The sequence below is a fragment of the Calypte anna genome, chromosome 9 (assembly GCF_003957555.1).
Source record: "Calypte anna isolate BGI_N300 chromosome 9, bCalAnn1_v1.p, whole genome shotgun sequence".
Classification (NCBI taxonomy): domain Eukaryota; kingdom Metazoa; phylum Chordata; class Aves; order Apodiformes; family Trochilidae; genus Calypte; species Calypte anna.
This window is the reverse complement of record NC_044255.1, coordinates 9690264-9713734: the sequence shown is the minus strand read 5'-3', so window position 1 is coordinate 9713734 and position 23471 is coordinate 9690264. Positions and strand designations below refer to the sequence as shown.

At 45.2% G+C, this 23471-nt stretch overlaps 1 protein-coding gene across 2 annotated transcripts; it reads left to right on the top strand.

Annotated features, from left to right (window-relative positions):
• The first annotated feature begins 6162 nt into the window (after positions 1-6162).
• On the top strand, positions 6163-23199 carry SENP2 (SUMO specific peptidase 2). 2 transcript variants are annotated; one of them, XM_030456455.1, is made up of 17 exons: positions 6186-6320; positions 8040-8095; positions 9503-9630; positions 10444-10519; positions 11038-11110; positions 12337-12481; positions 13372-13475; positions 14209-14303; positions 15257-15314; positions 16775-16838; positions 17514-17651; positions 18913-19044; positions 19439-19642; positions 19774-19853; positions 21236-21320; positions 21917-22012; positions 22526-23199. In XM_030456455.1, exons 1-17 carry the CDS (start codon positions 6220-6222, stop codon positions 22586-22588), a joined length of 1698 nt encoding a protein of 565 aa, XP_030312315.1. In that variant the 5' UTR covers positions 6186-6219; the 3' UTR covers positions 22589-23199. The 2 variants fall into 2 exon arrangements, with proteins under 2 accessions (XP_030312316.1, XP_030312315.1); XM_030456456.1 differs by lacking the exon at positions 17514-17651 and having other exon boundaries at positions 6163-6320.
• Positions 23200-23471: the final 272 nt, after the last annotated feature.

The following is a 23471-nucleotide window of genomic DNA, read 5'->3' as shown; positions in this document are numbered from 1 at the left end:
TTGGTTACTTTAAATAAATATAAGAAAATCAGTCCAAATTATGTACTTCCCCTTGCTAGGATACTCTTTTGAACTTCCTTTTTTCCACTTGAAACAATTTTTTCAAGGGAGTTCATTCTCTGGCTGTATATCCCAGAACTGCCCCTGTTCAGTGAGTTACCTCTAGAAATAATTCATGCTCATGTGGTTAGTCCTGATTATGTGTTGTGGGATAATCTGGACCTTACACCAGACTTTGACTCTCTTTCGGTAAAGAAAAGGAAGAAACACTGCAGGACAAGAAAGTGAGAAGGCTCAAATTTTTGTAAGCTAGAAATATTCTCCCCTCTGAAAGGATCAGTGGCCACACAAAGTGGCTCCTTTTTCATATTGCTGCAAACCACCCCACAGGACGTGGAATTTGACCTCATCCAGCTCCATATGGCTTGTCCACTTTGCCTCCCACTCCAGCTGCCAGTGGTTTGTCCCACCAGCTCTGGTTCCCACTCCCAGATAAAAGGTGTCTGGAAGAGCAGTGGAGGGGACTGGTAAGGAAATAAGTCATCTTCTGAAAGGGAGAGTTAAAGGGAAGCACATGCTTGAGATCACTGAATCACAGCATGGTTTGGGTTGGAGGGACCTTAAAGATCATCTAGCTCCAACCAACACCTGGGCAGGGATATTTTCCACTAAACCATCCAACCTGGCCTTGAACACTTCCAGGGATGGAATATCCACAATTCCTTTGGGTAACTTGTGCCAGTGTCTCACTACCATCACAGGAAAGAATTTCTTCCCCATATTTAATCTAAACCTACCCTCTCTTTCAGTTTAAAACTGTTACCCCTTGCCCTGTCCCTACAGGCTGTGCTAGGAAGTCTCTTTCCATCTTTATATAAGCCCCTTTAAATACTGAAAGGCCACAATGAGATCTCCCTGGAGGCCTCTCCCCTGCAGGCTGAACAAGCCCAACATTCTCAGCCTTTCTTCACAGGAGCTGTTCTAGCCCTCGGATCATTTTCATGGAGCTCCTCTAGACCCACTCCAACAGGTCCATGTCAGTCTGGTGCTGGGGATCCCAGAGCTGGATGCAGTAATCATTCTAGAATAAAATCCTCACTTACACACTCAATAAGCCACCTGGCATGCACTAAGAAGATGCAGATGGCTCTGAAGGGCCTCAAGCATGAGTGGGGCCATCTGCCCCAAAAGCTCACCCCAGCTCCCCTCCTGCAGCACAAGCTTTCCCCAAGCTCCCTGTGGCTGTGAAGATGCTCCATGAGACCCAGATGTGGAAGCACTACTTGAATTTCAGCGTTTGCATCTCAATACATCTCCTTACTGCAAGCAGTTTCCTTGTGGTCCTCCTCTCTTTCCTGCCTCTGTTCATCACCAGCTAATGCAGTAGAAGTCCAGGAGACCTTTCAACAGCTAGCTCATGGCTTGGAGATGAAGGCAACCTTCCAAAACTTGTTTTGTCCCAGTCAATGGGACTGGCTTTCCCTCCTAAAGAGGCCACAGTCATGATGAACATGCAGTGCCTTCCGGGGAGCCTGCCTCCATCTTCCTTTTCTGGGGCTTTTGGGAGTCTGAGGAGGAGGCTTCTAGGTTGGCAATTTGATTCTGCAAAGTTCAGCATCTGCTTAAAAAAAAAAAAAAAGGAGCTGGCTGTGTTTAGGAAGTGAAACGTGGCATGGCAGACATGAGTCACCATCACCAGGGCTGTTTTCTGTGCTGCCGTGGTATTTTTGTTTGCCCTGAACCAGAGAAGAATGGCATGACTCAGCTCACAGCATGACAGCAGCACCTGGCCCACCACTAGTCCCAGCTCTGTCTTGTGAGGAAAAGGTAAATAGTTGTACCTCACAGCAGAGGAGCCATCCTGAGGGCAAGCATCTGCTCCTCATGCTTCTCAGTGTTGTGCAGGGACTGGAGAGCCCATGAATCCAGCAGTTGCTGCTGAAGCAGAATTAACAGTGGTGGATCTGGGAAGCAAGTGCTGAAGTATGACCACTCGCTTGCACTAGAGAGGGTCAGGGATAAAGCCCTGGGAATGCCGTGGTGGGAAAAGCCAGTCTCAGGAAGAGCACTGTTGTCAGCCACCACAGATGCTGGGCAGGCTGGAAGTCTTGACCAAACACTCTTATCTTCACTGAGACTTCCCAAGGTCCCAGTTTGCAGCCCTTTTCCAAAGGTGGCTTGGAGAGGAGACACCTCTGGGCTCTCACAGAGGCCTCCAGTGCTGGGATGCCCACCCTTGTCCTGCTTCATGGGTTTAGGAGGTGAGGAACTACTAGGGAAGGTGGGACTTCCCATCCTGACCTCAAAATGGATTGGGGAAACTTGGCCAGGGTGCTTCATGTGCCCTCTGCCATTCTATCCCTTTCCTTAGGCAATGTTAACCACCTGCCCTGAAGACACAGTGAGATGGGGGTGAGAAGGTCCTATGGCTACCCCACCACCACTTGTGTTCAGAGTGGGTGCTGGGGCAGTATGCCAATCGCCTCTTGGAATGTGGGAACGGGGCTGTCGGCCGGGGGCTGAGTCTCCAGGCTTGTGGCACTTCCCAGTGTGCCTTCTGTCTCACTATGAGCTGTGTCGCTCCAAGAGGAGGATGACAAAGAGCAATGATCAGATGTGGACCATATACTGTGCTGTTACACAAGCTGGGGCTTGGTGAGTGACGTGCCACCTCCACACAAGCCCCTGCCACGAGGAACCCCTGCCCTGCCCTCAGAGTCATTCATGGTCGACAAAGTGGTGGTGATGGTGGCATCTCTACCAAGTGGAGTGACAAATGCCACCACAACAGCCTGTGGGGAAGAAGGAATGTCTGGGAGGCTTCAGTGGACAGGTAAGCAAACAGGCATGAGTTCAGATCTGTCCTTCTCAGCCCAGACAGGAGTCAAGTCCATGCTCCACAATTTCTCATCCTGAGAAACACTGTCCAAGACCAAAGCTGGGAGTGGCCATTTTAAGGTGGGAAGAAGGGACAAGCTGAAAGTTGGATGAAATATGGCTACTGTGTGTACAAGCTGAAACGCACTGCAGGAGAGAGACGTGCTCGGAGCTGTTCCTGTCTCAGCAGGAAACCGAAAGGGATAACACACAGCAAAGCCATGAACTTCACCTTCAGCTATGTAAATTACAGGGAACAAAAAAATGTGAACCAGGATTATAAAGACACCTTAACAACAGGGGCAGGATCGTAATGCGGAACCCAGCTGAACTGGGGCAGTGGGAAGGAGAAGGAGAGCCTCAACCTCAGAGCTATGCCAGGGAAATTTAAGCTATTTTTTTCCAACTGGTTCTGTGGTAGCTTGAGATCCCACCTGATCAAGAGCAACCTTGAAAATAGGGCTGAGATGTGTGACACACACCTGAGTCACATAGCAGCCATGCTGGCAAACCCAAGCACATTTAGTGGGATGATTCCCAAGGTGAAGAATCACGGAGAATTAGCAACGTAAGAGATGGGAAAGCATCAGCCAGCGTGCCCTGCAAGAGGTGCTGAGCTCCAAACCCAGATGCCAAGACCTGTTTGTTGGCAGCCAGGGAGAGCAGGGGCAGTGGTGGGATTGCAGAGCTGTGCAGTGAGGGGCTTGCAGCAGCTGAGCTACCCCAGCCCCTCTTCGTGTTAGACCAGGGAATGGGGAAACAGTTTTTTGGCAGACAGCTCTGCAGTACAGAGCTGTGCCACCTGGAGATCATCCCTAACAGGTGTAGAATAAAAAGATCTTAATGACTGGTTAAGTATATTATGCTTTATACACCTAAAATCAGGTATATACCTACTATTAGCAATTATTCCTCTGGCTCCAAAATTGATTATTTGGTGGTATTACTTTCTTATCACACTCATTTGAAACATGGTGTTTTGGTACTCAGATAAGTGAATTACATTTCTTTCACACTGCAACTGTTCTACAACCAGAGACCTTGGGTAATGCACAATTAATTACCCCAGATTCTGTAATTATCTGCATTCACTCTTGGATTGGAGATGGAACACAGATGATCCCTGTGTGTTTGAATGGTTGGTAGCAGGATTCTGGCTTTACATGCATCAAATGTCATAATTTTGAGTCATTCAACATACTGAGCAAGGAGCTCAAAGACATATTAAAGAATGAAGTCATGAAGTGAACACTCAGCTGCATAAATTACAGGGATTGAGAAATAGAGCTGGTGTTAAACTGCACTGGAAAGACATGCCAGGAGTTACAACATCCAACCTCTGGCATAGCTAGTTATTGTGAGGTTTGCTTTTAGGGATTTTTTTTTTTTTTTCTGCATGCATGGGAGAGATGAAAAAGAAAACATTTAATGCAAGGTGTGACAAGACACTCTTCTCCAAGAAGAAAGATTCTCAGTCTGGTGGCACGAATTTAATGCAGTTCTAACTTCTTTATGGATTTCGTTATTGATGTTTTGCAATAGTCTGCATCCAAAACACCACATGAAAAAAGCAATCAGCTCCAGTAACCCCACACTGAGTGTCTTTACATGCTTGGAACAAAACCTCCAGGCTGCGCTGGACATCAGATGGACTGACCCTGTGGTCACAGCCTGGTACTTTTCCAGCACATGCGAAGCCATTCACGAGACCTTTTAAAATTATTTAACAGCACTAAAATGCCCTGGTGAGCCTAAGGAAGTGGCGATACCAGGAGGGAAAGAGGAGCTTGTTTAAAATAGCAAACGCAATTCCTGAATAGGTTTCTCATTGTTGCTTTGTGATTTGTTGTTGTGTTTTTTTTCTGAGCCTGGATGCAGGCGGGGGGGCTATACCACGGAGTGAAGGAAAACCTGCCTAGCGGCGGTCGCAGGATGGGGAGAGGAGACAAAAGGAGAAACGAGCTCCGGCCGCAGCATCTCCCAGCGCTTCCTGCCCAGGGCAGGTCCTGCGCGGGGCTGCCGTGCCCTCTGCTGGGCTGCCTGCACCCCGCTGCCTCCCCGCACTTCGGAGACGAAGCCCCGCAGGGTGAAGGGGAGCGGCAATTAAGCTGCAGAACCACGGGGGAAGGTGATTTTAAGGAAAGGAGGCACCGCCGTCACTCAGGCGTGGAAAGCCAGAGGGACCTCCTGCTACAAGAGCTGTCCCCAGGTGTCACCTCTGCTCCCAATACTGTCACCTGCCCAGTTTGCTCCACAGCTTCCTTCCTCGCCTTCAAAACAAACTAACAGCAACAACAAAGAAAATAAAAGCCCAAAACCACCATCAATTTTCCTTTCCCTTCCAGTCCGATGGCTGCAGCAACACCTACGGCTTCCTCTGCTGATGCCCACCCCAGAGATTAACAGCTGAGGCAAAAATGGTATTTAAAAGCCCTTTTAAATAAGGTGGCAAGGGGGGTGTTGCCCCAACAGGCTGCCTACACCTCCCCTCCCCCGCTAAGGTTCAAGGACAGAACTTCGAACGGGGCCTCGCATTCGTGACAATGGTAGGAGGCCGGAGCTCCCCGCCGTTCCTACAGACGCTCTCCAGACATGGCGGACGCTGGCACGGGAGTGCTCCAGGCGATCGGCGCAGTGCCCCAGGCAGGGGAGCGTGGCCGGGCTCGGTAAGCCCGGATGTGGCAGCGCCTCAGCACCTGAGGGGAGAGAAAGCAGGAGGGAGCGGGCGGGTGCCCGTGCTGCCCGCAGTCCCTCGGGATTTCTCCGACCCGTGTGGGGTTAGGGGGGATTCTCCCCGAGGGGAGACCGGACACCAGGCGCTGGCAGCACCGGGGAGGCTCCCGGTGGTCCCCCGCTGTCAGGCGGAGAGCTCCTCGCCTTCACTTTGGGACTCTCTGGGAGCACCTCTCCCCGAGGTTATGGCTATCTGGAGCGGCATTGGGTCTGGGGCTCTCTGGGGCGGAGATCTCATCGCTCGGGGCGGGGGGGGAAAGGAACGAAAGAGAAGGGAAGGGAAGAAAAGGGAGCAGCAGCGAAAGGAGCCGGGTACAGATCTCCGTTAACGCTCGGCGAGGTAACGGGCAGCGAGTGCCTCGCTCCGCCCCTCCGCTCCATTTTTATAAGAGGCTGCTTGTGGCCCTTAGATTGACAGCGGTGAAAGCCAATAGAAAGGCGGTCCTGCGCCCGCTCGCCCCGCCCACCCTCTGCCTCTCTTCTCTCAGCCGAGGGGGCGGGAGCCCAAAGGGGGAGGTGGATCAGGCTTGAGCGGAGGGGCGGGGCGAGGTGTGGCGAGCGTCGCGAGGGCCGGTTGCAACTTCCGGCGGTGCCCTGCGGCCGGGGCCTATGTACAAATGGCTGCTGGGGGCCCTCTGCGCCCTCTTCGCTGCCGCCCGCCGCCCTGCGCCGCCCCCGGCCCCGTCGCCACGCAAGAGGCCGCTCCCCAGGTCAGCGAGCCACCCCGCCGCCTCTGGGCCGCCCGAAAGCCTCGCCCCCTCCTCGGTTGGGGCCTGCGGGGCCCCCAGGGGCCTGCCCACCGGGAGCCGCGGCCGCCTCTCCTCGGCCTGAAGGCATTGGAGGCGCGGGCGGGAGCGCTGTTGCGCTGCTCAGGGGCAGCGTGAGCTCGGGTGTGGTGTGGGGTCTTGTCCCCGGGTCCCCAGTGCCCCCCGCCACAGAGGTCCCAGGAGACCACCGCCCTCCACCGCTCCGTCCCAGCCCGGCACGGGAGCGGGTGAAGGAGGGCTGGCTGAACCCCGGTTGTTGTGGCTGCCAGGGACGCCTTCTGCCCGTTGCCACTGCTGTTCACCTGTGATGATGCTGGGGCGATTGTGGGTTCTAGATGTTCCCCGTGAGTCCGTTGGCAAACCCATCCCCTCGTTGGCTTTCCATCTGCACGGCCAGGGTTTGGGAAGAAAAGAAGGAGTTGGTAGTTGGAGGGCATGTGTTAAAAGAACAGGGAAGGAACATAGTATGTGCTTGTGGATTGAATGGAGGGAAGTTATGGCATGGGGATGATGTGTGCGTGTGGAGTGGAGAAAGGGAGGATTCTTTCCCAGGCGTTAACCCTTGCTGGTGCCCCAGAGCTCCCATTTAACATATGGCTGAACCGTCTCTGTGCCTGCTGTCTTGTTTGTGTCTGATGAGAGGGAACGTACAGAGTGTGTGCCATGTTTTGGGGAGCATGGTTGCTATCGACCATCTTGTGTTCCAGACGGAACAGGAGAAGTGAATCTGCTTTAGAAAGAGACACTTGTTATGCAAATTGTTTTTCTCAGCTGCTGTGCCATGCCTGCTTCAGAACATCAAATATTTCCCTGTTTATTTCTTCATTACCTAGGAAGAACTCAGGTTTTTTTTGTTTGGTTGTTTTTTTTCCCATCATAGCAAACCAGTGGGAAACTTGGAAAGGCCCAAACAACGTTCTCACAGGTGGTGGGTACTCTGCTGAAGCTGGAGAGAGAGGTTTTCTTGTTCAAAACCAGGTTTTGTAGCCACAGTCAGGTATTTACACTGTGCTTATCTCAGAAGATAGCCAGGAGGAAGTTGAATTGTGCTTTATCCTGTAACAGGCTGATGCTGAAAAGTTTTCACTGGAGAGCAGCTCAGGATGAGTTTGTTCTTGCTGAAAATCGAGCAAGAGGAGACACATCTATTGTCTTCTTCAGGTTTGCCTTCTGAAGTCTCAAACCTGCTGAGTAGGAATGCATTTTTGAAGAGGTGTTTGGCCATAACATCTGCTCCCCAATATTTTCTGCCTGACTTTGGTGGCATAATAACAGCAAATATTCTTTATATTGTAAGAAAGGTACTAGTGAGGGTATCAGTTATTTTTTGTGCTCCTGGTACAAACAGATAATAGACAAGAAGCAATGATAGCAGCAGAGCTGGAGAGCATAAGAGTCAGTGGCATCAATAGCACAAGAAAAAGTGGCCAGATGTGCTTTATGGGGATACTTGGCTGGGAGAGGTGAGGAGTGTGGATGAAGGTGCTCAGCAGTAGGGAGGCTGTGGTGTGTTTGGCTGAAATTATCCTGGTGGGGCTTGGAGAGGGAGACCTTTAGGCTATGAAAAACTACCATGGGAAGTTTGGGCCCTGTGAAGGGTTGTCAGCCTGGCAGAAGCTTCCCTGTGGTTACAAAATGGTGTTGTGTGTGGTCTCTCCTCAGTTCTCAGCCACCTGTGGAAGATGCTGGTGATGCTCCGTCGAAAAAACGGAAGAAAGGTATGGAGCGTTACACAGGGATTTCATCTTGGGCTTTCCCAGGTCTCGTGTACCTCAGAAAACTGACTTTTCTACTTCAGCTTTGTTCCCAAAACTGTGGCTTTTCAAGCTGTCCTCGTGGGTCACTGGGCCTGGCACGGTGTGTTACCTCCTCGGTGTTGGCTGTGGCAGGGCACTGTACTTTTCCTGCCAGCAGGCGACAGTCAAGGTCTCTCTGGTGGTGAGCCCACGCACATCAGCAGAGAGGATATTTGAAATCAAAGCTGTATGCTCCCTTATCTCCCTGTTTGTGAGTTCTGCCAGTTCAAAATACCCCAACATCTTAGGAGAAATCACTTGGAACCTGGGATGTAAAGGCAGGTAATTTCAAACCTGTGGCAGGCAGACCAAAAGGATGTTTTTGTCAGCTGTTGAGTTTGCAGCATGGGGAGGAAGCCAAATTGAACTCCAATGAGCCTGAATCTGAATATTTTGCATGTGAATTTTAAAAAGAGAGGAAGACTGAGTAAAGAAGGATGGAGATGCAGCAGGGGCAGTGAAGTGTTCTCTTCACTGAGGCTTTCCCTCACACCCCCTCCACAAAGTGTTTAAGGGTAAAATTACCTGCCTGCAGTCATGTCGGATGCCATCTGCCTTGGTCATGATTTGAGGTGGATATTTCCCCTTGTTACTGATCAAGAGGTAGAAGTGAGGCTCTTTAGGCTGTTACACCTTTTCCAGCACAAGTTCTACAGGAAGGTGTGGAGCTTCATTATTACTGTTTGGCCAACAGTGCTGACCCTAATTTAATGGTAGGGTCTTCTGAACCATTAGTGTGCTTTTCAGGCTTAAGTACAAAAAGCAATTGAAAAATCTGTCACGTTGACCTCTTGCTCCCCTGTCCTTCCTCCTTTTACCAACATGACTGACTCTTGGTAGGAACAGTTCTCACCTGTTACCAAGCAGACCAAATTGAAGAATGTGTGACCATCTATGGACCTCCCCTGCTGAAGAGTCATTCTCTTCAAAACAAAATGCTCTAACACAGCTTCTTATTAGAGATTTGCTGATGTTTGAAAATACTGTCTCAGACACACATAATAAATTGCAAGAGTACATGAATGTGTGGAGGGGGTGAGGAGGATAATCACACCCTGTGCTGCTTCTCCAGAAACAGACAGTGTTCCCCAAAGTAGGGTCGTTTTTCAGGTCTGCCTGGCAGACTCCAGCTCAGGGAGCCAACTAAGACAAAAATCACCACCAGCTGCTGTTGGCAGAGGGGTATGTCACTTGAAATGAATTACACTGCTTTAAGGAGATGGGTTTTACACTGGGTGTAAGGAGATGGGCTTTAATGAAAATAGAGTTCCTAATTCCCTTTTAAAGCATTTTGAATAGCCTCTCTGGTTTGGTTTTTTTTTTTTTCAGCTGACATCTTTTCTAAGCTGAAAAAGAGAATTGAAGCTGCTTCTGTGAAGTGTCCAACGAAGGCAAGAAGCAAGCTTCAGAAAACTTCAGTTGGAAATGTCACTCCAACCACCCAAACTGCTGAACTGGTTAGCAAGGATATTGAAATGGGGTAGAATCCATGCAGGATGAAAGAGAAAGTGGCTCTCCCTGATGCATCTTCAAGTTGGGCTTGCTCTGAGTCTGTACAACAGTGGGTTCTTCTTTTCTACTTATAGCAGGCAGCTCTTGTCTGCTGGGATTGTCCAGCTTGTGTACTCTGCTCTACCACTTGCTGCTGAGGAGGGAGGAAAAAATGTTTGTTGTCTTCCAGATACTTTAAAATTGTTTATGTTTATATTTTTGGTCTGTTAGTAAGCAGTTACTCTGTTTCTCAAGCTTGTAGTTAAGGAGCCAAAATACATTACTTTACAAGAAAAACTGCATAATTCCTCTGGATAAACCTCTTTCTGCTAAGTCTGCTATCAACCAGTCCAGAAGAAGTTTCTTGTAAGACTTTGGCTCTGTAAAAATGAGTTAGGAACTGCTTGACTCTCTAATACTGTTATTTTTCCCATAGGATAAGAGGAATCAGAAACTCTCACATTCTAATTATTCATTCTTGAGTCAGTAACTCTTATTTGCACAAAATATGTTTTTCAAGGGCTATTAGGAGAACTGACTGAGAACTCAGCAATATGCTTGAATTGCTTTAATCACTGCACCTATGAGAGCCTGTATTAAAAACTTAAAGTGTACTTCTCAAAGGTCCTGTAAAGTTTTGCTTTCTGCTGCAGTCTGAACCAACAAATCATGGTCCCAAGTCATGATTGAGTGACTAAATTTCAGGAAGCTCATGTTTGCTTGGATGGTTTCACATTCACGTTATACTCACTTTAATATGTTTTTTCTTTTGATTTAAGGCTCAGTCCCATTCTTCTGGCCATCCATGTCAAACACCAACTAGTTCTACACGAGATGTAGAAATGTTACAAGTGGGTATGTTACAAACTCATTTCTTTTTTTTCCCTACTTTGTGCATTGTGCAGCCCTACCACTAGGCTTTTGTACAGATTATTGCAGGCACAATATCTAGGCAGCATCTAAAAGTACCTACGAGCTCTGTTTCTTCCCTGCATGCTTGCATTGCTTCTGGATTGGGGCCAAGCATTAATCTTGTCATCTCAGTACAAGAGCTGCCGTGGATGCAGTGCTTCAGATCTGATCTCTCCACTGTTAGCTTGCCCAAAGGAAATTGATGTAAATGCTAATTTTAGGTAGTAGTTCCCCATAACCCCTTTTATTTCAGCTTTAGGTTGGCAACACCTTGTTTGCAGAGCTTTCTGTAGTTGCCAATATGAAAATCTGAAAATCTCCTGAAGTAACATAACAAATAGCATTATAATGTAAGAGAGAAAATGAAAATAATTTCTGCTTGGTGAAGCTCTTTGCTGTAAACTCCTAAGTCTTCAGTTTCCTTTTGCAGTTAACTGATGACTTACACTCTTCCCTCATAGACATGCCTTGTGGAACTGCTTGCTTGAAGACAGACAGACTGTCCCATTCTCTAAGCACAGTTCGATCTTTAAGGTAAAAATCCTTCTGTTTTCTCTGACTGCTTCTTTGAAAGGCTTTTTATTTTCCCTCCAACCAACTTTAAACCTAAAATCCAGGTGCTTCATACACACATGAGATTAGATAAAGATTAAAGATCTTTGTAGATCTGTGTAGATCTGTAGGAGGAAGTGCTGAACATGATAAAAGGCTGAGACCAGGAATGCTTTGTGAAAAAGTCCTAAGTAGTTAATTTAATGGGAAAAAATAAGTTGTTTTACAAAACAAACCAAAAAACCCAACAACCTTTTCTCAAAAAAAAATCTCTGTGAGGTCTGGCATAAAATAGCCCCTGAGTTGATGAGACGACCAACTGACTATGAGCCAGGGATACATCCTGATGGCAGAGGCCAGCAGGATCCTGCCCTGCTTAGGAGTAGTGTTGGCAGCTGATGAGAGTGTTCTGCCCTCCTGTCTGCTCAGCCCACTGGGCACAGTGCTCCATAAGAGTCACAAAGATGATTTCAAGATCATGAAGCATTTCTCATATGAGAAGAGGCTGAGAGCTGGGGCTGTTAAGCCTGGAGAAGGCTCAGTGGGGTCTTATCAAATGTGAATAAACATCTGAAGGGAGGGAGTAAAGAGGGGGGGAGGGCAAGCTCTTGTCAGTGGTGCTCACTGACAGGACAAGAGACAATGAGTACAAATTGCAAACCAGAAAATAGCATCAGGAAAAACATTTTTACTCAGAGGGTGGTCAGATACTGGCACAGGTTGACTAGAGAGGTTGTGGAGTATTTGGTATTTCTGTGGAAATACCAGAAATTTCCAGGTTGTGAGTGAACTGCTTGCACAGGGGTTTGGAGGAGGTGATCTCCAGAGGTCTCTGCCAGAATAGTTCTGTGTGGAAAGCAGCAGCTATAGCTTTTAGAAAAGGTGAGGCTTGCATGGGATGTATAACACACCTGTCTGGTTCTTTAGCCTTCTATATTGACTCGGTGCTTGGAGTGCCATGGGCGTAACCTGCCTCTCAGTTGTAACATGCAGATAAACAACATTCTCTTCCAGGCATTTTCACTTTTACTTCTCCATGCTTTCTCATGAGCCAGTTGAAGCCAGCAGGTCCTCATCTGAAAGTTGTAAACATCTTGTTTCTGTCTCCATTCTCATGAGCATACATGCTTTACAAATTAGTTAGCTTGAACCAGGAGATGCATATAAATGTTCTTTAATATTATTTCTTTTGTAATTGATATTTTTAGCAAAACTAAGAGTGGTAAACACCACCTCATACCAGGTCCAGAAAACACCTTCACATTGAGACCACCCATAAAAGAGCACAGTGTCCCCGAGTCCTTTACCTCAGAAGCTGGAAAAATGGGGAGAATTTTCTGCACAGTGGAGGAGGTAGGCTGGGGGAGAAGCGTGTCATTTGAAATGAAACAACTTTGGAGTCTAAGGAAGCTGTACCTAAAGGCTGAAGGGGCAGTTTTTACCGCACAATGGGTGTAGTTAATGAAGGAAACTGCTGGAAAAACAGCATATAGGGTTTTATTTGCCTTGACATGTATCAAGCTATGGAATAGAGAGATGCTTTGTTGCCAGGAAGCTGAATTTTGAAGTGTCTTTGGAAATGGTGTCCTGGAGGAGGACCAAGTTTCATTTGTAGGTAGAGCTGTACTTCCTTGTCACCAAGTGCGTATTTGCTCTAGATTTGTTTCACTATTTTGCCCTTAGCCTAGCCTAGTTCAACTGGGATCTTTATGTAGCAAATTTATAAGGATAAATATAGGCAAAAACATGGGCAGTTGCTGATAATCCTTCCTTGCAGAAGTATCTGAGAGGTCCTTCCCTGTCCTTTGCTTCCAATATCTGAAGCAACTATTAGAAAATTCCTGATAAACATTATCTTACATGGGAGAAGAACTTATACCAAAGTGCTGGAGCAGCAGGCCATGGCAGGCTGTGGAGTGTGATTAAGACACCCTGGGGACTCATAGCACCCAGTCATCTTGTATATTGACAGGAATGCACATTAGCCTGAATTATTATGCAAGAGGTGCAGACAAAGAGGAGAGGCCTCCATTTGAGAGAACAGTTGCAGAAGTGGGACAGAAGTTCCTAGAGAAGGGTTAGCATCAAATGACAGTGTGGGAATTCCTGCTAAAGTAAACTTGAATCATGTGCCAATATTATGTGAAGCACCCCTACAGAGTGCACTCTATCCAGATTACAACCATTTGCTTCATACATGGTGGTTCTGACCTGTTTGGGTTTTTTTCCTTCTGCTCTGCTAGGATGTTCGAAGAGAGGAGAAGATCAAGTACAAACAACTCCTGGAAATGGTTAAAGAAAAGTACCCCAGGAGCCGCCCTAGTCCACAGCCAACCAACTTCAACACGTAATTATTGGGAAAATAACCAGGAACTTTTTGGTGCTAACTTTGTGGCTGTTATATTTAGAAGTGGTGGGGAATTAATCTTTCCTACTCAGGGCTCTGGACAGAGTCCCAGGGCAGCTGTTGGGGCAAACGAATTTTTAAAAGACTGATAGTCCCCCTGACATGAAGCATGAATATTCTCTGGAAGGAGAAGATTCCTTTGTTGATGTGGATGTGTTTCTCTTTCTGATACAGGGTCTCTGGTTGTAAGGAGTGCTGTCTTGTCCTCTAAAATTAAGTGGTCTCCTCAGGTTAATCCAGGATATGCAAAGAATACTTTTTTTTTTAAAGAAAAAAAAAATTACTGATTACTGGTGAAAAGGTGAAGGAATCATTTAAAGAGGGAATCTATTCTGAAATTCTAAGGAGATAGAAAATTTGGCTTCTGTGTCTTCAGTATACCAGAGTCAAAAGAAGCCAGGCTTCTAAATGTAAACTGCCTCCTCCTGGAAATGCCCTCTGGGGTTTTGTCATGAAGCCAGTGCAGGACAAGGGATTCAACAGCCTAGTTTTACTTCACCTATTTCTATTACTTTAGCTGTGGCTTCCAACTCTCATGTAGACAAGTTGTGTACAAATATATTCAGTCCCTTCTAGTGAATAAATTCAGTCCCTTCTAGTGAATTGTTATGCACTGATAACATGGCCATCTGGATAAAAATTGTGATTCTTATCTCTTCTTGCTGCACCAAAGCATTCAAGTCTCCTCCAAGGAAGCAGCAACACCTGTGAGTCTGGAAGGGCAGAGATATGGAGGTGATGTCTCTCGGTGTGGGACACCAACACCTGGTGAGTAACCCATGATTCTTATCTCTACCACTTTGCAGGTAGATTTGAAATCAAAGCAGGGCATTTCCTTAAGTCTCCAGGGTATAAATTATGTTACAAATATTTGTCAGTGCTAGTGTATCAGTAATCTGTGTCCATGTGTAAGGAAATCTAAACCAGGCAGTGTCTTAGTGCTAGTATAGCTTATGTCAGCTCTTGGAATGAAATGAGCTGTCTCTGGAAAGAAAGGGGGCAAAAAAAAAAAAATAAAAAAGAAAAAAGGGGGAACACTCTCTGCTCCCTCAAACCATAGCTAGTTAATGGTTAAAATTACTTTGTAATGTTTTTGTTGAAGTGAAAAAGTTTGTTTAGACCCGTACCACTGCTGATAGATACCAAGTTATCTTTTTTGATAGATCATTCTTAGCAAGGTGAAGACACATAACTACTGAAAGTGACTTTAGTTGTCTTCTGCAGCATGGGCTAGTGAAACTGATTAGCTGAGAAGCTATTTTCTTATTTGTGTTTGTGCCTATTACATTTCATATTGTCCCAGTCTTTTTTTTCCCCATTCATTACTTAAATAATTTTTCATTAATAATATTCATTTCACATATTTATGACTTTGTTATGCAATTATGGGTTTGGAAATTATGTCTGGGGAGTTGCTAGAATTTGGGGAAAGCTTGTTTAGTTGTGGAAAATGACAAGCTGTCTGAGCATCTGGTTTTGTGAAAAAATCACTTGTTTAGTCAAGGATGTGATCTAGGATATAAAATATAATGCCCTGCTTCAGCTCTCATGGACTCGCACACAATACTGAAAGGTCAAACTGTTTGCCAGAGTTCAGACTTCCTAACTGTACAGACATCATTAAGATTTTATTTTTGTATTACTACCCAGAAAGTGAGAGCTGTGTGCATCTGATGGTAATTGAGAACTGGCTTCTTGTCCATTACTGCTTTTCTCTGCAGGCCTCAAACGTGCAGATGTTTCCAGCCCACAGTGGCCCCTAAGAAGTGACAAGATAAGGTAGAGTCCCTCTTAATCACAATTCTTGTTTCTTTTTGGCTCTGCCTGCATGTCTGAGCCTCCAGTAGTGTGTCCACAAGAACACAAATCATACTTACTGTCCTGGTGCTGTGGAAGGCAAGTGGCTGGCTTGTGGCTGTAGAATTGATTTTGTGTCTTTCTGCCAAACCATTGATGAGCTGACGTCTCATTTCTTTCCCTTGGAAACTAAGTGTTAAGGATTAGAAAGCTTGTAAAGCTTTGTTGGGACTGAGGTGGGTTTTGTGACTGTTTACAGGATGTCTCAGGTTTGAGTATGAGCTTCCAGTTAGGTTGTCTGCGTGTTTGAGGGACCAGCGGGCAGGTTTGTGTTTGCTGCCTGAGCCAGCAGGACTGTGAGGTCAGGTGGCTTTGTGCTGCTGAGGGAAATGGTTTTTTTGTTGCAACAAGCTACAGAGAGAGATTTTTGTATGGCAGTCTGATGCATGCCTCTTCCTGTACTGACCCGCTCTTAAGTGCGGGAGGAGAAAAAGGAGGTGGGAGCAGAGAGAGATTAAGATGTGGCTGTCCTGTTTTTTAGCTAATTCTGTCGCTGTTCTTCCAGCTTTAAACTCTAGTGCTGTATTTAGCTGTGCAGCACTGTGCCTATGCTTGGATTGTCACTGGTTCCCCTGAGTTTGAGGGAAGAGAAGGAAATAACTGATAGAATAAGATTGGTTCAAGTAAAAGGAACACTTGCCTTTTTATTGCATATTTAGCTACTAACTGATGTCATTTGTCAAGGTTTGTGTCATGTACTCTTACTATGCTGGAATCATGAAAGCCTTTAAAGCACATTTAGTGTAGGATGCCCTGAGAGTCTGTAGCAGGTCTCTGTCCTTAAAAAAGGGGCTCTTCTTGGTTTTGCAGAAGGGCCATCTCTGTGGACACCTCTAATGTCTGTGTATTTGTTTGCTCTTCAGAGTCTGTGGTTTTAATGGTAATGCAAAGGGGAATAGTCACTCTCTTGACTAGCCTATAGAAGGCAAATAAACATCCTGTAGCTGTCCCATTTTTAAATCAGTGTGTTGGTCTTAGTTTTTGCAAGCAAACTATATGTGGATGCAGGTATAGTTGCAGATGTTCATGTCATACCTGGCAATGTAACACCCAGCACACAGTATTTATCACAAAGCATTCAATAGAAGGGCTGCTTCTCTCTTTTCCAAATAATGAAACTGATAAAAGAGAAACAAAAAGGAGTCTTGCACCTGTAGATGGAAGAAATTTACAAAGCTCCCAGCTCTTCATTCTATCCCAGCCTTACTGCTGGAAAAGAATGGTGCTGGGAGTGGAGATGGTGTCATCCTGTGTTCATGCGTGAGGCTCTGGTTAGAATCAGCCTTGAAAAAGCATTTCTTACCCAGAAGGTGAATTCTTGAAAATTTCATAAGACAGTCCAGATGCATATTCTCTCTCTTTCTCTCTCCTTCTTTTTACAGCTACTGCATGCCATCAGAGAACACTAATGAGCAGGCAAGATCAGTGAAGCCAGCAGTTGCCGGGGTAAGCTTGTGTGTTTTATTATTTCACATTTTAGGAAAATGCAGGTATTTGTGATCAGAAATTTTCCCATTCTTCATTTTCATGTATTGTTGAGGAAGTAATGTTGTTGTCCCTGTTGCTTTTCCCCTGGTAAGCCAGAGCATTATTGCATTATTATGACCAGTGCTATCCTAAAGGCTTTCCTGCTGCCATTAATTTTGTTTCTGGACTATTACAAACACAGGACACTATTATTTTGGTTCTTCCCCTTTAATGTGTTGGCTATAGCTTCAAAATCTTGAGTACACAAACTTAATTGACCTGCAAAGCTGGACTGCTGTATCTTTAGTCTTGTTTTATGAGGTAGGAAGTAGAGCTCTTTGATCAAAATTTTGATCATGGAAATCAGAAATACTAATCTCAGTCTCAACTTGATAACCTGCACATGGAGGCTTTGCTAGGTCCCTCAGTGCTAGTCCAAGCCATGCTAACTTTCTGCCTCTCTCTTGCCTCTGTTTAGTTTTGAGTGCAGCACTACATTTGCAACTCAGTCATCGATAAAAAGTAACTTTAAGAGTTTGCTGTTGGGATGTGTGTACAAAACCCCTTTCAATTTTACTCATAAGAAAGATGTTCCATACTGTCCCTTAGCAAAAAATCTATGCTTTCTTGCTAGCTTGTCCTTTTGTCTAATAGAAACATGGACGGGAAATCCCAGAAGAGTGGCTACTGTATCTGGCACCTTTTGTATCTAAACAGTCGCCTCCCATTGATACGAAAGGAAAGAAATTCCCAAGCTCAGAAAAACCAGAATGCCTTCCTCCATTCACCCAGGTACCATAGCTGACAGTTTGTTAAGAGAAACCAGAAGGCTGTGAAACAGCTCCAAGGAACTCATTTACTAGGGGAGGTTCTTAAGGTTTTTTTAAACCTTAAGAACTTGCATTTAACCTGTGGTAGTGCCTGCAGCTGTGGCTTTGCAGTGCGAGGGTCAGCAATGAAGTTTTTTAATATGCTCCACACACTCCTTCAGTTGTGCTAACCTGTTTGTGGAGCTTCAACTGCCAGGATGAAATAGGTTTAACAACAGTCTCCCAGAGCAGAGCTAACTTGATTCCTACAGTTCTGTTGGCTTTGCTTCTTAGCCTGTCCTACCATGCTGACAGAACATCAGCTTTTGCTGATCTGTGGTGGTGTACTGCTTGGGGGAACCTTGAGTATCTTGTGTACATCCTCAGGATCTGAGTTACATGTGTGCGCTGGGCATGGTTGCACTACATCCAGCAGTGGTCACTTTGGTATGGTTCAGCAGGGAGTGGGAGTTCAGCTTCCCCTACCTGTAAGAATTTAAGCTGCTTTTCTTGGGAGTTGCAGTCTTGCTGATGTAATTGCACACCTCCTTTTTGGCCACTGAGGACTGACTTGCAAAGGGATGGAAAATCTGGAGTTTACAAGGCCTGCAGAGTGATGCTCAGTACAAGGAAAATCCAAGTGTTTTCCTGATTTTGCAAGCCCAGATTCAGCCAAGAAAGAGATGCTATTGCAGATCAGAGTATTTTATACTATCAGTAGTTTGTTGCATTCCTTAAGCAGACTTAGATGGAAACACCTGTATTAACAGCCAGTTGCATGCACATCCAAGACTCCTCGTTGCCTGACTCAAGTGTAGTTGCCTAAATTTCCTGTATTGCTGTTACTTCAGTTCCCTTTGAAGTCCCTCACCTTCACATTTTTTCAGGCTCCTGACTTAGTTGTCTGTGTACAGAGAATGCCTGCTGGGGTTGGCTTAAACCTTGGGCTTTTGAGGGCTGCAGCATCACGTGGGAAAGGTGTTTACTGTACTTCTGTTCATTTTCCAGCTGCTTTAGTGTGCTTGTTAGTCTATGTGTTTCCTGTTGCCTCTCTTTGTGAAAACAAATTGAAGCAAACCTGGGCTCTAACGTTCAAAAAAGCAAAAAAAAAGTGCTAGTCCTAACTTGGACAAAAAAACCCAAACCTGGCAAAGCCAATTGCTCTGTCCCCTGAACTTAATGTACAGGCCTTGTTTCAGTTGGAAGGTTTCACAAGTCCTTCCCCATTTCGTTGTTCATTTTAGGCAATGGAGAAAGAGGTGGCTGCTGCCTTTGATGATGGCAAGCCAGAGGACATTTTAAGCAGTGCCTTCAAACTGAATGTGACTCGAGAAGACATCAGGTCACTGCGGACCCCGTGCTGGCTGAACGATGTGGTAAAACTAGCTGCATCACAATGATCCTCTCATTCAGCATTTATTTTAAAATACCCTTTGCTGTTTACAGCAGTCATCAAACCACAGCAGAGTCTAGAAATACCTGTACAGTTTTGGTTTTGAGTACTTAAAGATCTTGTATTTCTGGGAGTTCCTTTACTTGTATTATGCAGCTTCCAGGAGTTAGTCTAGGTTACTGGAATGGGTGGCAGGTGTTTTTAATCAAACTGCACAAGTAACCAAGTGCAAAATACTTAAAACAAAAGCTGTCAGCTGAGGCTGGAGTCCTCTCAGCTATGTACATAAGGTTAGCCAGCAAAGGCATGTTGCCTTATTTTTCATTTGGTAAACCAGTGTCTTAATTTACAACTCAAGTTTACTCTTTGTGGTGCAGGTCATCAATTTTTATGTTAATCTACTGATAGAAAGAAGCAAGAAAGAAGGTTATCCATCAGTCCATGCTTTCAGCACCTTTTTCTATCCCAAACTACTGTCTGGAGGATACAAGGCAGTGGGAAGATGGACAAAACATGTGGAGCTCTTTAAGAAGGACCTAATCTTTGTTCCCATTCATTTGAGATCACATTGGACACTAGTGGTGAGTCAAACTGTTGGGTTTTTTGGTTTTTTTTAGAACTGGTTGTGGAGAAAAAAATAGCAAAAACTTAGGTTTTGGTGTGTGTGCAGCACAAGGTCGTGCTTTATCTAAGAGTCACCTTTTCATAACAGGTCATAGATATGAGAAAGAAGAACATCAGTTACTTTGACTCTATGGGACAGAAAGGAGATGACATTTGTGAAACTGTTTTGTAAGTAACTGCTCAGCCACTGCTTTTATTTTGTGAATTAGGAGAATTTTTTTTGGTTTGTCCCTGCAATACACCTGCAGGTTTTTGCATTTGTTGTAGATACAAGCCAAATAATTGATTTGCTTGCTGTGGTCTGTGTGACTTTGGCTACTTAGCTTATTTCTCATAGTTCCCTCCACCTAGGCTCTGCTGGATGCTGCCACAGACAAGGTGTCAGTCAAAGATGTGGTAGCGCTGTGGCACACATGTACTGACTTAGTGAGGAATTACTTAAACTGGACTAGTGATGAGTATGAAAGACTGCAGGGAAATGTTTCAAAAGCAATTACAGCCTTCCAATACCTTTTCTACTCCCACTTGAAGAACTTCCAGATTGCAACTCAGTAATGTCAGTGCCCTAGAGTATATACAGTCCTGTTGGGGATCAGCTATATGTGCAAATTTCCTCTTTATTGCTTACCTCTTTTTGTGTGTTGAAACCCTTTTTTCCTCTTCACTTGCAGCGTTCATCCTTTCTACTCACGCTGTCTATACCTCTTCTATTCAGCACTTTAAACAAAGCCACTGCATTTCCCTTCAGCTGACCCCTCCAGCAGGTGACCCTCCTGTCCTTCCTGTGGCTCATTTGTATTTCTGATCATCTTCTTCAAGACAGTTGTCTTGTAGCAAGCTTTGCCAGATGGCACAGCATGCATCTCGAGTGTCAGGGGTACAGGTTTTTATGCTGCACAAGTCAGCATCCTTTAGATGACTTTGCTGCTGATACAGAAGTAGTAAAAACCCTTAACCCAACAACCTTGTAGACCAAGAGTGGGAGGGCAAGAGAGACAAGCTAAGTGTTGTTTCACTCCAGTCCTCTCCTGAACAGTTAACAGCAGATGCCTGGGAAAGTGTACAAGTGTCTGCATAGAATAGCTTTTTCCTCAAGTGTGTTCTTCCAGCACCTGGTGGCCTGGGAACTTCCTCACCCAGAGGTATTAGCCCAGAAGCTTCTGTAGTTGTTCTTCCAGAGGTGCACTCACCATGTGGGATTAAGGCACATGGTGCAATTATGGCATTCTGGTTCTTTTTTTCTCTTCCTTCTCTTCTAACATCTGATTTGGTTTTTTTGACCTCAACTAAGCAATGACCTTAAGCTTTTATGAAAAGCTCTGTTGGAGTTGTTGGTCTCATTCCTAACCAGTAACCATTAGCTCACAGCTTCTCATGCTTTTGTAAATTTAAGATGTGGATTTTTTCTCCAAATTCATTAAATCAGCTGCAGTGAGCATCCTCTGACATTTTACTGTCCAGCCACTCAGCTTCTGATCCTTCAGCAGCTCTTTTTTTTGTTTGTTGACCTAAATGAGGTAGCTGAAGCATGACTGTTTGGTTTTAAACAGCCAATACTTGCAAGAAGAAAGCCGGGTGAAAAGAAACGTGGAGCTGACTGTTTCAGAGTGGACTCTTCACAGCATGGGGCCACGGGTATGTGAGCTTTGCTTTGAAAGGTGAACTCTGACTCCTCTTCACAAAGGTCTTAACACTTTCTATTAAGTCCAAGCCTTTAGAGAACAGCCATAAACATCTCATGTTCTTATGGTACCACCTCCATCTGCAGGTGGACCAGTAAACCATGCTGGGATGAAACCTTTAAGCAGGGCCTCTCCTTGCTGGCTGAATACATTATGTTTTTTGAGTCTGTCTCATTAAGGTCAATCTGGTTTTGCCCCCATTTTTCAAGTCGAATCAAAGAATCTCTTTAGCTGTTGTCAGAGAAGGTGGTATCAGGCTTCAAAAATCAGGCTTAGATTTGGGATGGTAATTCTTGGTTGGAGCACAAATCCTGGATTCTGACAAAGCAAATGGTTGAGCCGATGTTTCTCAAAAAGCTAATAATAAAAATATGCTATTGAAAAACTTATTTTAAGAGTTTTTACCCTCTGGTGTGTGGGAGGGGTAAGTGGATTATGTGAGCAGGTTTGTGAGTATATGGTTAGTGTATTGTTGGTATGGGTTGTCTTCTGCTGCCAGATTGCTTTTAGAGTAGGAGGAAAATTCACCATCTTCTTTCCATTCCTTAGGAAATCCCTCAGCAACATAATGGAAGTGACTGTGGGGTGTTTATGTGCAAATATGCAGACTACATCTCCCAAGACAAACGCATAAACTTTACCCAGGTGAGTGAAAGTTAGAAACAGCTCCAGATTTTTCCACACAGATAACAAGAGCTGCCAGAGTTCCACAGCAACTTTTAATTGTTTCTGGGCTAAGGGCTGAGTTTTTGTACCTCTCTCTATTTTTGGTGCACAGTTGCTGGTGTTGGAACTTACATGTGGCCTCTTGCAGAGCAGAGCTGGTATCTGCTTTTGAGTTTAATCAGGGAGATTCTGGTTGGGCAGGATACTTCAGCCAGCGGATTTCTGCTGTCTGTGGCCTTTCTGTCTGCTGGAGAAACAAGTTTCACCCTTTGGTCAGTGAAGATACTGGTTGTGTATTCACGTGAACCTGGTATAGTTGGGTTGTGACACTCTTGTGTTGTTGTAGAGGTGAAACCCATGTGGTAGCCAAACAGCAAGTGTTGACAGTTCTGAAGAGGAACTTCATTTTAAAGAATTTGGAGGGTGTCTAGGCATAGTGTTCTGCCTCTTTCTGCTGTGATTTTATTTAATTTTGGGTTTTCTTATTTTCAGAGTCACATGTCCTACTTCCGCATGAAGATGGCGTGGGAAATAATCCACCAGCAGCTGCTGTGAGACATGCACTATTGGAGTTAACACTGTGATCACCTCTGGGTGACTTAATTCTTGATTTAGTTCCATTTCTAGTATCTTAATTTGAAAAGGCAGCAGGCACACATTTTCTTCTTTAGTTTAAGTAGTAGCGGTTATGGTTTTTTGCCCCCCTGATTATGGAAACAGTAGCTCTCTAATGCACCTCAAGTGCAAGCCAGAAAGACTGCTGTGACCTCGCCAAGGGAACTGTTAACATACACTGTTAAACCTTTGTCATCAGTGCTCCTACCTTGCATCACACATGGACATTGTGGACAAATGGGACTCCATCCATTCTAACAGTTGTGCCATCTGAATTTTATCATCCCGAGGACAACACACTACTGTTTCCTCTGAGTTTTCTTATGTTTCTGGAATATCTACTTGACTCCTAAAACTGGATCTGTGATGAGCACGGAAAGCAAGCATTCACTGTCTTTTGATTTGTTACAAATCCATCGTGAAGACCCCTGTCACTGGGGTTGATTTGTTTTGTTTCTCTGTCTCCAGGGAGTTATCTAATGTGAAAAGAGAAGTATTTATTTCTTTTTATTAAAATAAAGATGTTAAATTATATGAAGAGCCTTACTGTACTTGTTAATGGAGTGATTTATTTATTCTTTAATTAAAAAATAAGTTGTGTTTATTGATGTGGGTTTTAGCTCACAAGGATGACTATCAGCACAAAAGCCTCTATGGGACTGTCACAGGGAGAGCTGGGGTGAATTCTTGCTCTGGTCACACTGACCTGGATTAGTTTAAATATGGTGTTTAAACCTTTCTGTAGGTTACAGGGACACCTGAGCCCTCCAGATCAACATAATTAATGCCTCATTAATAACTGCAGCAGGGTCATCCCATCATT

Coding starts and splice junctions, on each gene's coding strand:
- SENP2 (XM_030456455.1), top strand. CDS start 6,220: ATGTACAAATGGCTGCTGGGGGCCCTCTGCGCCCTCTTCGCTGCCGCC. Junction 8,096..9,502: donor GTCGAAAAAACGGAAGAAAG/GTATGGAGCGTT, acceptor TTTTTTTTTCAG/CTGACATCTTTTCTAAGCTG. Junction 19,045..19,438: donor CGTGCTGGCTGAACGATGTG/GTAAAACTAGCT, acceptor TTTGTGGTGCAG/GTCATCAATTTTTATGTTAA.